Genomic DNA, 14,005 nt, shown 5'->3' on the forward strand with positions numbered 1-14,005 from the left:
GGGACAGACAGGCCTATTCTTTTATTACTATAGATCAGGGGTCCCCAACTTTTTGAGCTTGTAGTCATACTTGGAATTCTGACATGGCATGGTGGGCACAGCCACAAAATGGCTGTCACAAAATGGTTGCTGCGGGAGGCGGAGCCAGCCACAAAACGATTGCCACATGTTAACTTCAGTAGCACAGTGGAGATCGTTGTGCTGTGGTTGCAACTGCTGCCAAAGCAACATCAGCTCAGCCAATAAAATCTCCAGTAGTCAATCAAAAAGCTTGCTGGGCAAAAGTAGTACCTGCCCCCCCCACTTCCTAAAAACACTCGATGGGCACCATGGGCACCAAGTTAGGGACCTCTGCTATAGATTCATGGTAACAGAAAGCCAAGTGATTTTTTTTTTGTTCTGATATTTTGTTTGGTCATATGGAGGGGCCCCAGTAGAATTCTTTTCTGGGGGCCCGTGGTGGCTCTTGTCAACTCTGGAAATACCCTCCTTGGTCTTGTTCCCAGGGACAAGATTTCAGGGGGCATTTCAGGCAAGACAAGGAAGTTGCTCTAGAATGGGCTCTAAGACAAGATCAGGACAAGGCTAAAAGAGGGGGTTGGGCTTGAAGAGAATAGGGAATGGAGTGAGAGTAAACTAGAAAGGAACAGAAAAGGAATTACTAGAGTAGTTTAGTAAAGATTTGCAGAGATAATACGGTTTGAAGGAGAAAATGGTATGATACGCTTAGCTGAACAGGAACAAGCTTGAATTCTCTGGGGTCATGTGTTCACTTTTCCCATTCTTCCTCCGTGTGCAGACCTAAAAATCAAAGGCCTCCTAGTTTAGGAAGTCTGAGATCTAACCACAGTTTATATGATACGTAAATTCAGGCGCTTCAACAAGCTGGAGTTAGTTTCTTGCCCACAAATTTAGAATCCTTATTTGTTGGAAAGGAACAACCCCCTATTTGTTAAAGTGCCTGAATATGGACATAACAACAAATTGTGTTTAGCTTGATAGTTTCTTAAACTAGGAAGTCTTCCGTCTCATTTCTGTATACGATGGCAGGAGAAAAAGTAAAGGAGGGCAATAAAATGCGAGCCCAAGCATTTGCTTGTTTACATTATAGATAAATGTAGTCAGTTTGTGTGGTTTGAATACATCATAAAGCCCAACCTAAGAAAACATGCCTAGGAGTAAGCTCCATTGAATAGACTTGAGTAAGAGTGCGCCCTGACTTGCTTAGGATTGTTCTCTTAATGCTCCTTCTCATGTTATTCATGTGGCATAAGAAATGCTGCAACATGACGTTATCCTGATCTGCCAAGTTAACATAGAAACCAAAGATGGACTCCCCCCTACAGAGCCTGAGACTCTGTAACATGAGAAAGGACTTTAAATCTATCAAAGTCATATCCACTCTTTCAAACCTCAGTTAGGGGGAGCTATTGCTGGTAGAGGAATGGTCAGGAGCGGGAGACAGGAACAGAAGGGGTATCAGCCTAATGCCAATGTGACAAGATATTTTAATGTCATCTGTTTATGCCTTTAAAGATGATGTCATGGAGCAAAGATCAGGCTCTTCCACACCTCAGCGCTCATGCTCTGCAGCTCGTTTGCACAGACCAAGACTGAGTTTTGATTCTGCCACTGCTGACTGCCAGTCGCTCCCAGGATCCCTCACTAGCTCCTTGACTGGGAGCATGCCCTCTGTAACGCCACGTCTGGGTAGCCACACCATGGATTTCTTTGAAATGTGTGCCAGTCTCATCATGGCGCTTGCTCGCTGAAAGGTATAGTTAAGAAGCTTGATTTCTTTGGGTAGAGTCAGGCCTTTGTGAAATGTGCACAGAAGAACAATTTTGCACATCAGTGGCAAAGGAAATCCTAATTCTGAAAGTAGAAATATTTTCTGTAGTCAGAATGTATTATGTATATTATGGGAAATATGCAGATATGGCTCCATTCATGTAATTCTAGTAGTAGAGCTTGCCTTGTTTTTGCAGGGAGTTTGGAATGTTTCTGTTGGATGGTGAATATGCTAGAAGAGATGGTGCCGTGGAGTGATTGGCAGTCTTAGGAAAGAAGGATCAGGGCGCTATCCAGCTACTGGTAGCTGATGAAGATATTCCTTTGCCATTCCCAAATTAGAGTCTACAGAAAATGAAACAGCTGCCAAAATATAAACATGCGTGCTATTGCTGAATCCACAGTGCCCCTGACATTGTGTATATATCAGTGCAATAATGTTCCTGAAGACTTGATTATTCCTTCAAATGAATCAGTAAATTTATTTGATTTCAGTAAGCACATATTCAGTAAGCTCCATCGGAAGTGCACTTTTTGCATATTTGAAGCCCTGGTAGCAGATATTTGCAAGTTTAGTCCCAAGAATCTTCAGTTTGAAACCTTTTATTGGCAGGCCTGGCAGTCTGTTGTAATGCAACTTTTTTCTTTGTTAGAGTGCTTTTGGAATGGTGCAATTTTAAGAGCACTTTCCTAGGATTAAGCGCCATTGAATAAAATGGGATTTATTTAAAGTAGGCCTTCTTAGTATTAAGTGATCTGCTGCAGTCTAAAGTTATCCTTCCATAGGGTCAATTCCTCCAAAAACCCACTTCTGTGGAAAATACAGCACATCAAAAAATACTAAGAGGGATCCACCCTCCATTTTCTGACACAGTGGAAAGCTGATCACTGTGGCTGAAGGCACTAGGTTACTCATGATAAGGCAGTTTTCCCAAAGCCTTATTATGCTATGGTGAAATCAGAGTGACTTTTTCCTAATGGCAGCAAGCAAGGAATGATGCACAAGTTATGGAATACCAGGTGCACCAAAAAAAGTCTGTTATTTCCAGTCCTTTCCCAAGTGCTACACATGTAACAGAATTTTGATTACTGCTGGAGTGTTTGGTTACCATATTTGGTCTTATTCCAGTGGAAAGTTTCAGATCTTTGAACTGAAGAGTTAAAAAGAAATGGAGGAGTACCTTCTCTTACTAAAGTTTGCCTATAATAACCAGTAGCAGCAGCACAGATCAGGCATACATGGATGGCTGCAGGAGTTGCAGGATGATACTTGTCGGTCTTCTTTGCCACACCTCCCAGGCATAGCCTGTGCTTGTAATGCATGGACTGGGCCCATGTTTGCTGCTCCATAGTGACAGCGGAGGCCCAGGCCCAGTAACGCTCCCTGCAATCTCATCAAGAAATCAGCAATCACTTGAGTACTTAACAAGCCTTTTGTGGGATGGTAGCAGCACAGGGTTATTGGCTCATTTCGTAAACATCCCATGGTAACATTTTCACAGTTTAATTAAAGTTTTGCATTAAGGAGTTTATGTTTCCTCTAAAGGGAATTTTTTTCCTACTGCAGCCTTTCATCATAACTGCTTTGTGCTCACAGCTGTTCATTGGCCTGGGCTTGTTAAGCTCAGACCACCTACTAGCGCTCATAAGCCATACTCAGACTGCTCTTAATCACATTATTAGTCCTCCATCAATCATGGCAGGCCATGTTTTGTACTGAATATATCCAAGTGCAACTATTTAAATAATAAATTAATAACCCCTTGGCTACTGAAGATCAGAAATCCTGTTACTGTCCATTAATGGGAGGGTGGGAAGAAGATTATATTGTTCCTCCAGTTCAGAAAGTAACTCACAACCTGCACAAAGCAAAAGAATTGCAGGGAAGCCAAGGTTATTTCAAGGGACATGAGGGTAATGGAGGCAGTTAGAAAGACTAAAGGAGTAGAAAAGAACTTGCTTGGTTTTCCCAGAGCTATGAATTAAATGAGTTTGTTCTTCTTTATCTCTTCAGTTGTATTGTCCTCTCTTTTACTTTCTGATTCCCGTCATGTCATGTGTCACCATTTCTTCATTCACATTTTTTGCTTACAAGGAGCTTGTAGATCCGCTAACATCTACTAAAGCTAATAAGATAATGCATTTCATATTTTCCTCTCCTCATCCCAAACTCATTTCTTTTTTCACCTTTTTAGAATATGTTTGATTTTTTAAATCCTGTCCTTTCTCCAGGGAGCTCAGGACTCCATACATGGTTCCCTTCCACCCTCCCCATTATCCTAAAGCCCTCATGAAGTAGACGAGGCCGAAGGTCACACATTGTCACAGCAGTGTATGGATCTGGAATTGAGTCTCATCCAACACTCTGTTACCGGACAATGGACGGGGTTGTATTATGGACACTTCACCTTCACTTTCTCCTCTTCCCAGAGATCCAGAAATATTTGACAGTTAAAACTAGACTTCAAGGGACTGCACTAGGACTAGGTTTGCATCATGAATGTTTTCTAAGAGTAACATGAGTCCTTCTCAAAATGTCAGTCATAGGTCCACTGATTAGCCGTTCAGGGTATGCTTTTTCATAAAGTGGTATACTATTGACACTTTGAAATAATGTCAGTCATAGGTCCACTGATTAGCCATTCATGAAGTGGTATATTATTGACCCTTTGAAGTAATAATTGTAAAAACATTGGCCTGCTGCCCTGCTGAAGGTACCGGAGACTTCAATGAAAGCCACATCACACCATCATTCTGTCTGTCTAACTCTGTAAGCCGTAGAAGTTCAAGGTAACCTCTCCACCCAAACTGAATGTGAGTTTCCAATACAGAGGAGGTTGCACATGGTCAAGTTGCCATTTAGATTGTCCAAAATATATAACAAAAAAGGCAGCCTTGGCAGAGTCATGTGTGTTTCTTATGCATTCAGATTAATGCCTTTGAGGTCAAGGGTTAGGGTTCAGTGAGCTTTGCATTTCAGTTCAAATAATCTTCCAGAAACTGAGTCTCTGGCAATTATTTCCTCACTGACAGGACAGGAGCCAAATTTACCTTTCTGACAGAAGAGGAGATAGCACACAGAACGGATTCTATTTCATTGAAGCTGGAACATAAATTTGACAATGCTGGTCCAGGCTACAGGGTTTTCCTGTACCTATAAACCTTAATTGATTGTGACCTTCACCAGTATACTGATAAAGCAGGGATAATGTCTGTTCCATTGTTCTTTTTGTAAATGTTCTCTGAAGGAATCAGGTTTACTTATATTTCCAACAGCATCAGAATTTAAAATTATTTTATGAAAGGGCAGCTTGTGTGGATAGTGTACTTATTAGTTAATGATGTTGGGTTAATATAATTGTCTTTTTGTTTAACAATGAGGTTTAATTAATTGTTGCCTGATAGAAGGGGGGAAACAGGCTGAAGTCAAGGCAAGGTGAACAAAATTATGACTGAGCAGAAAACAGTCACCATTTGCTGAAGCTTTCGGTAAGGCCTTCTTCATTAAAACATTGCCATTTTAAAGATATTTGGCACACTGTTCTCCTATAGAAAGAACAAAACTAGTGTATTTCATGTTTCTTCTGAGCTATCACTATTTTCCCCATGCCAGATAGAGAGTTTTATGTCATATTTGTTTGTGTTCCTCAACAGTTTGAAAAAACCCTAAAGTAGGCATGCCACGCCTGAGGAGCAAAACAGCACCGTCAGGTTGTCTATCAAGAACAGAATTTAAAGAAAAAACAAAAGCAAGATTAGTTGCTCAGTTAAAACCATCTGATTTGCTGTTACCAGTAATGCTAAAGTGGTATCTCATAATCTTTAACATACCAGAAAAAACTGCCTGAAACATAACGAGCAACAAGTTTCTTTTGACCACTTGTAACTCTACCTGCAGGACAGGTCTAAAGTGTTAACTTCTGTGTTAGGTTTTAGCACTTAAGTTGCACTTTGCCTCTTTTAGAGGTAACACGCTAATGAGAAAAATAAAAAGATATTCACAATAATGCCTGTTAAGTGGTTAACACTTTTTAAGAGCCCTGCAGACTGGAAGGTTCTTACGTGTAGCTTTAGTGATCTGTCCAAATGGCTGGAGGCCATCACAAACGATGAAAGCTCAGTTTGTACGCTGAGCTGCCCATGTGGGTTTGTTATCCTTCATGACTTTCTATACATTGTGGAACAAATATTTAATAGTAGAATTTAGAAATGTCTAGCCATCATGTATTTAAACATCTGCCAAAATGGAATCTTTTAAACAGACCTTTGACTTCAGAATTTCATCAGAGAGTTTATAGCATTCATAGTACAGGTTCCGATAGCCATCACCTATATTTTGTTCCAGTATGAGGGTTCGAACAAGCAGGACGGGCTTGAAGTCAAAGTGTAATTTTCAGCCACTGTTTCCTTATTGGCATGCTGCAATATAGAGGTCATAAAAGAAGTCCTGGCTTTGAAAAGATTTAAGATGACACAGTGAGTGGTCTGGTCATCATTGGGGGGTGGGGAACATTCATTATGGCTCATAACATGATCCTGTAGGCCTTTATGCAGGTTTCAAGCAGGGACCCTGCCACTGGAAGCAGGGACCCTGCCACTGGAAGGAAAACAGTACCAAAACAGTCATTGGTGCATCTTTAGTAGAATCATGGTATGTTCTGTTACAGGTTTATATAGTTAAATTTACAGCTGTAGCTTAGTGACAATTTGTTGCTCATATCAGTGGTAATATATTGATTCAAGAAAAAGCCTGGCCTGTACTAGAGAAACTAAAATTGTGCCTTCAGTTTGCATCAACTGCTCATAGTCCCAAAAGCTTTATTTCCATTATTTCCACAACTACTGTGCAGCATACAGTAACCCATAAACAGGAATTCTCTGCAAAATTTGAAGGGCTTGCTATGTTCTTACTTTGCCTTAACATTAAAATTTGTATGGAACAAAAAATCATCTTTCAGTAGATAGATGGCTGATGCCACAGGTTGCAGTTGTATCAAGGGTAAATTTACAAGGCATTCATCCTGCATTTTCCCAACTAAAATTACATGCTGCTTTCTGTTCCTCTCCTTTTCCCAGCCCTATGCTAAACAGTATATGGTCACTTTGGGGCTTGGTTTTATTCCCCAGTATTTCATCCATAATTGTTTCCTATCACCACAATCCAGAGCTTTCAGATGTCTTTCTATTAAAAACAGTATGTTCCCATTCAGAACCTATGCCCAGGCTGCGTGGTTGAGGCTGTGCTCATGCTGCACACCCCATCCATTTCATAAGATAGCAGTTCCACAGGCACTATCCTTTGCACTTAAAGAATTTGTGCATAGGAGTTTCATATTTACACAGCACTGGATCACATAGTAGACTATGACCACAATGAGACAAGCAGACAGTATATTTAGAAATAAGGGGGTGGTGAATGCTCTTACGTCTTCTCTTTGGCATTTTCTCTACAGTAACTCCCATGTCAGAAAAAGCAAGCCACTTTCAGCTGAAGAGGTGTCTTGCCTCTTCAAAAGTGAGAGCTGCTTTGGATACAGATCCAAAAATAAGTTGCAGCTGTGCACACAGGTTTTAATTTGCATGCAAGTAACCCTGGATCATCCCAGACCCGAGTTGTTCATAAGCCATGCTGTAATTGCAATACATTTATTATTATGAAAGTTCAAAGGTAACTGAAAAAGCAGCCATTCAAACCACTAGTAAATGCAGTTTTCTGTGCATTTAGACAGCAATATGTCTTTATATACAAGTTTAATGGACAAGGAACCTGGTAATCAGCTAAGATATTCTACCCTTTTGCTATGTTGTCACATTTATGCTTGATTCTCAAATGCCTTGAATCTCCCGTTGAAGCTGCCTTACTTGATCAAACTTGTTTATGTAATTGCATTTATTTGAAGACTCCTCATGTTCCACTATGCATTTGCTTTTCTTCAATGGTTGAATGTAGTTTATTTATCCTCATATCCCAAAGTTCTGACACAGCTACCATAAATACACCAGTATTTATTCTTGTTGCTGGAAGTGAAGTCACTTTGTATTGTTTTTCACAAATGGATGTTTTGTAAATCTAGCAGTATTTTTCTTTCGTGTGCAAAACAAAGCTGAAAGCCACATGATCACAGCTATGACCTTGAAAACTACTGTAATTTGTTGAATTAATAGTCTCACCCATCTATGCCCCAAAGAAGTTTAAGACGGCTGTATATTTGTATTTCCTGTTACTTAATAATGGAGCAATCTACGTTATGTAAATTACTACGCCAGCAGGTGGAGGTGAAATACAATGTTTTGCAGACTGTGTCATAAAAATGCTTTCAGATTAAGCTTCAATTTTAGGTTTATAGAAAGGCAACACAGGACTATTTTTAAGTAATTGCTGCTTTATTTGTATCAGCAGCATTTGGAAAAGGTATACTCCTTTAAATTGGTTTTATGCATAAAATGAAGGCTAAATAACTGCAAGCCAGATTGTAATTTACCTATTTGTGTTGAAAAGGTTTGTTTTACACTGTATGTGCTGGTTGTTTCATGAATAACATTTGCTCTTCAGCAAAAATAAACAAATTATAACATTATGAGATTTCAAATGCTAAGGCTACCACTATGATCTTATATTTTAGAAACTTTCACACATACACATGGATTCAGATTTTAAGGATATGGAGGCAGCTTTGTTAGCTACAGGCAGTGCTGAAAGATGTAGTGAGAGTTTCCAGGGAACTGACATTAAATAGCAAAAAGGTTAATAAGTCACATGGTGGCACGGTTATGTCAGCTATAACCCCACAATGCCCAAATCCAAGTCACATAAACGTTGAAATGAAGGACAGCACAAAAGAGATTTCATTCTACCACATAATCATGTCTCTTTCCCAACACTCCCTCTTTAAAAACACTAATGTACGGGACTTTGTAATTTTTTTCAAAAAGTCAATGATACAGGCAAATGCCAGTTTGATACCACCTTCAAGGAAGTATTTTGAATTATCCATCATTAACATTGAGAGCATTCCATTAAAAAAAAGGAAGTTGGAGCATCTTTTCAAAGCTGTTAGGAGTTGATTGGACACAAATTTACATTTCTTCAATAATCATTAGTGATTCTGTATTATATAATGTTTCTTCCTGAGATCATAGAGGGACATTAATTATAGCAGCAACCACACAAAGCTTTTGCAAGTAAACATGTAAGTCAACATACTAATCTAATATGTAGCTAGAGTTATGTAACAGAAGTACATGTATCAGTACTTAAAATGTAAGTCAAGTGTTTGTTCACGGTTCTTTTTATTGAAATTTTTCCTCATGATATATTCGACTAGTGTCATTTCTAAGACAAAATTTTCCTGAGGAAATAATATTTTTTAACAATGATTGACTAGCTTCAGTATTTGCTCCTGTTAATGTAACATATACTTGTGCTTATCATCATCCAACTTGGGAAAAGGTACTTCTTGGGCTTGCTTTTTCCAGTGCATTAGTTTTACTGCCTGTTTTTTCAGTGATAGAGGTCACATGACAATTCCATAATGCTCATATCATCATTGTGTGTGGTATCTGGAAGATTTATTATGTGTACCAAAACTGAGATACAAATCTTTAAGTCTGGAGAAAACCATTCCCTTGCGTGCTTCTATATCATAGACCCATTATTTACCATTAACCTCTTTTGAAATTGACCAGAACTACATTCAAAGTCCTTCATGAATTTTAACGAGTTACAAAAAGGCAAATCAGGAGAATGCTTAGAACAATGCTGACCTACTAATTTATATTCAGAATGTACATTTAGCTTTAGCAACTTGAAAAATGATTAAATGCCACTTCACAATTAATTCTCTTTACATCTGCATTTTAAACCTCTCCAATATATACATGTCCAGTATTACACATCAACAAGACAAATTCCTGTACACATAAAAGTTGAGGCAGTGATACAGAGAACTACAAGAAGGTTCCTACAAATCCATGGTGATTTTTCTGGTTTCCCCTCATGATAGCAGCCACCCAAACCCGGGAAAGTTCAGGGGACCATCCAGTAAAGTATGACATACATGAAGAGCTGTGGTTGGCGAAACTTCTGGTTGAGTCCTCTGTGCATTCAAAATTGCTTTAGCTGTGTACGCGGGGAATTAAATCCTAGCTGCTATCCAGAATTCATCAAGCTGCATATAATATAGTACAAATTTGAAGCACTTGAGCTGAATTCCATGGTAAACAGTCATTCAAACAAGAGACCGTTGGGCTACTGAAAAATTCAAATTTCTCACAGCATTTAGTAGCAACCTAAATGCTATCGCTCAGTGCTACTGCACACTAAGAAGCTTCTTATTGCTGCTTGTTTCCAGCGTTTGTTTCCTATGAAGTCACATGTAGATAGATGTATGCCTGAAGCACATCTCACATTAATTACTGTTTTAGGAGAGAACACACAAAACATATTTACTGAAACATCATGAATGGCTATGTACAGTCACAAAGAAGTTCAGACTAACTGAAAGACATCCGCAAAAGGATACATTGAAGCAACCACTAACCATCTAGAAAGGGAGATGCTACTCCCATGGCACAGCAGCTGAAACATCTCCTAGCTGCAAACACGGCATTCATGTAGCCAAGGGTACTGGCAAAATTTAACCTGTATCTCTCACTACTCCTGAACTGTGTCCATTTTTCTCAGTGTTTTCATGCAGTGAACCCTACCACACAGTATGGTAGGGGACCACAAAAGGAGAGAAGGACAGGATTACAATTTCACATTTGGATGGCCTCATCAGACATCAATAAAGTGTTATCTTCTTTACATGCAAAAATGTTTATGCAATAGATATTACGAGTAGGGGCCCATTAGACTCACAGGGGGATCCCATCTTCCTCCCCACTCGGTCACCAAGCCCAGCGTGGAGCCTCAGGCTGCCCAGAGCAGTTCCGAGCGAGCCAGCAGAGACTGCCCCCCACTACTCTCTGCAGTTTGCCTGGTGCAGCTCTGGGTGAGGCAGCACAGTCACCCCCCCACCAGTTCTCTGCAGCTCACTGGAGAGTTGGAGGGGTAACTGTGCTAGCTCATCTGGGGCTGCTCAGAGTGAGCCAACAGACACTTCCCCCCATCAACTTTCACACAGGGCCCAGGGCAACCCAGGAGTTTCACTGCTTGGCGACCACTGGGTCTAGCAGGGCCCCTCAGCTGTGCTGCTTGCCCCAGCATGGCTCCCTGGTGCAGCTACTGCTACTGCTGGGCCCAGCTGCAGTGGTGCAGCCCAGGAGCCCTGATGGGCAACGGACAGGTTTGTGCCACTGCTGGTGGAATTCCCTTTGTGGCTTCAGGGCTATGCCACTTCCCGGCCTAGCAGGGCTCCTGGGCTGTGCCACCACTGCCACCAGGCCCACTGTGGAGCCTTCGGCTGTGCTGCTCCTGACCCCAGCACGGCTCCCGGCCTCCTTCAACTGCCAAAGGTAAGTGCATTCTCTGTGCTTGCGCAGAGAACACTTTTTATTTGGGGGGGATTTAACCCCGCTGTGTATTTTTTTAAAAAGTTTCAGATTTTTCTGCGTTTCTAGGGAGCCCCCCAAGTGTGCAGAAAGATATATTTAGCTTTCGTGTGGCTGCAATCTGCATATTTAGACATTTGCAGATCGCGGCCATGGGTAGCTAATTGTATATGGGTGAATTTCTGATCATAAACACATTCTGTAAAATTTACCTGAAATTCAAGTGTTCTAATAGCACATATCCATCTAGAAAGAAAGAAAAAATCAGTTATTTACATGGATCTCATAGAAATTTAGAGATTAACCATATAAAACCTTCTAAATATATATGCCTTAAAACTAGCATTCAAGTAAGAATTTGCAAAAATAGGTAATCTGGTTTTTTTTTTAAGTTGCATTGGGAGATTCACACAAATTGCAGTGAATGATGCACAGCCCATTTGTAGGTGGGAGGATTCAGGCTTCTAGGAGTAAACTATTTATTTAAAACATGTTTTAAATAGGTAGCAACAATATTACAGTTTCTGAGCTTAAGAAGTGGTTGAGGGGCTCAGAACTGAAGCCAAAACATTTTCTTTCAATTCTGGATTTATTTAAGGTACTTGGCCATTCCATTCCAGCTCAAAGTAGTTCAATTTATACCCTGCTTCCAAGTGATGCATTTAAAGGGGCCACTTTGCAAGAACTGCAGTAATTTGAGTTTGCCATTTTCCCCGCCACCATGCTTCACCCACACACCTTTCATTCACCAACACCTAGACACTTACACATGCCTTCAGAATTCCGACAAATTAGCTGGTTCCCTTCCGCGATATCAATAACTTCAAGTTGTTCTCCAGCTGTAATCCGTAAGTCAAGTTTTCTTTTGGTCAAAGTATTTGAACAGTGTGCAACTGCAGTATTTATTACTGTGATTTCTTTTGTATACTGAGAGAGATCAAAAATAAAGCCAATTGAGATAGATATACGAAAAGTTGATTTAGTAAGACTCAAAAAATGGTCATGTTCAGTGGTGATTTTTTTTCCTTTTAAACTGGGCCCTGTGCTATATTACACTGTGCTTTGGAAAGTTTCTCACAGAAGTAGGATGCCCATAATTTTAAGGGTGAAAATGCTACTGTTTGAAGGAGAAGAAGAAAAGATTGGATTTTTACCCCATCCTTCACTACCCGAAGGAGCCTCAGAGCGGCTTACAATCCCTTTCCCTTCCCTTCCCCACAATAGACATCCTGTGAGGTAGATGGGGCTGAGAGAGCTCTCTCAAGAACTGCCCTTGAGAGAACAGCCCTGAAAGAATTTATGACTGACCCAAGGTCACACCAGCAGCTGCATGTGGAGGAGTGGGTAATCAAACCCGGTTCTCCCAGATTAGAATCCGCGCTCCTAACCACTACACCAAACAAAGCCTCCTTGGGCATGCAGAAGTAGTAGTACAATTCTTTGAATCCCGGTTTATATCTTGACCTTGAATTACCTAGTTGCTATTATGGTCAGTCAGCATATAATAGCCTATCCATGTTATTTACAAGGTATTCTAAAATGCATTATCATGTGCAATAAAATATAAATTTCAATCCAGTTTTAAAATAACTTGAAAAAGAAAGTAGTTATGACCTTTAACACGTAGCAAGACCAGAGTTTATTTTTAATCTTTCCCAAAGGTTTAAAGCAAGCAACACTAGATTAAAAAGCAAACAAATCATTTCAAAACAATATTAAAAATTTAAGGAGAACAGTGCTATAATCTCCTGGTCTCTTTAAACCTGGGGTCTCCAACAAGTATCTCATGAACTACAAAATACTTAATGCATCCCTTAGAAGATCCAGGAAAAGATCACAAAAGATCTGCTCTGAGGTTTTTTTAAGGCTTTTATTTCATAGTAGTTTTCTCTCTTTACCTTCACTGGTAATTTGGAATATTTTTCATTATTTCAGAAGAAATTCTCATTACAGAAAAGGCTGGCTATCCCGCTTTAAACCTTGATCCTCCATTACAAAAATCATATGAACACTTCCAGAGAATATCCAGGTGTTCTGGGGATAACCACTGAGAATACTTCTTATTCTGTGACTAACCACAGATGTCACTTAAAAAGCAAGGTGAAAATACTCTTTATAGTTGCACCCAACATGCTCAAAATCATCACTAGGAATTTTGTCAAAATTACACAGGAAACTACCAACAGCCCAGTTTAATGTGCTTCTGGTAAACCTGACTCCACACACACACACACACACACACACCCCAAAATAGTTGTGGGTTGCAGCTTGTGATCATTCAAACATAAATACTCTGCAGCCCATAGATTTTTCTCTGGAACTCTCAAATCCTTAACATTTGTGGAGAAGTTCAGCTCCCACCCCTAGTAGTTTGGGAGCTGTTTTTGGTGCCTCTCCTTTTCCAAATGAGCTTTCTTCTGGGGGCATGTTGGAAGACTGGGCTCCCCATCAATCAAGGGCAAAAAGCAAGCAAACCATATAAGACGGCTAATCTCCATAATTGCACTTGCCATGTGGAACTGTCCCTCCCACCCATCACTGTATTTTGTCAAGGTATTGATAGCTCATAGCTTTGGGGCTCAAGCAGGAATCTTTTTGTACCCTTTCAGATTGGCTGGAAAAGTGTTCTTTTTCACCGGTTTCACTTCATCAGGGTGGGGTTCTGATTAGGTTAAGTGGTGAGGGTTGGCTAGGGTTCGCTGGAACAGTCGCAGGCCTCTGT

At 40.2% G+C, this 14,005-nt stretch overlaps 2 protein-coding genes across 3 annotated transcripts in view; one reads left to right on the forward strand and one right to left on the reverse strand.

The window, feature by feature from the left end:
* Positions 1-8,275, forward strand: part of PRKAA2 (protein kinase, AMP-activated, alpha 2 catalytic subunit) — a 37,372-nt gene extending 29,097 nt beyond the window's left edge. Inside the window, exons 9-11 of one of the 2 annotated variants that reach the window (XR_001482753.1) lie at positions 1,537-1,775; positions 1,989-4,338; positions 4,418-8,275. Coding sequence is in view for 1 of the 2 variants with exons in the window: in XM_015420266.1 (XP_015275752.1) it covers positions 1,537-1,772 (236 nt within the window). In the remaining variant the exon portion in view is untranslated. The other variant, XM_015420266.1, reaches the window with a different exon arrangement.
* A 3,216-nt stretch (positions 8,276-11,491) lies between these two features.
* LOC107118035 (chromosome unknown open reading frame, human C1orf168) overlaps positions 11,492-14,005 on the reverse strand; it is a 67,687-nt gene continuing 65,173 nt past the window's right edge. Inside the window, exons 17-18 of the mRNA XM_015420262.1 lie at positions 12,051-12,210; positions 11,492-11,529 (exon numbers count right to left, since the gene is read on the reverse strand). Of these exons, the coding sequence (XP_015275748.1) occupies positions 11,492-11,529; positions 12,051-12,210 (198 nt within the window). The remainder of the gene's footprint in view (positions 11,530-12,050; positions 12,211-14,005) is intronic.

Source organism: Gekko japonicus, unplaced genomic scaffold (genome assembly GCF_001447785.1).
Source record: "Gekko japonicus isolate JY-2015 unplaced genomic scaffold, Gekko_japonicus_V1.1 scaffold284, whole genome shotgun sequence".
NCBI classification, from domain to species: domain Eukaryota; kingdom Metazoa; phylum Chordata; class Lepidosauria; order Squamata; family Gekkonidae; genus Gekko; species Gekko japonicus.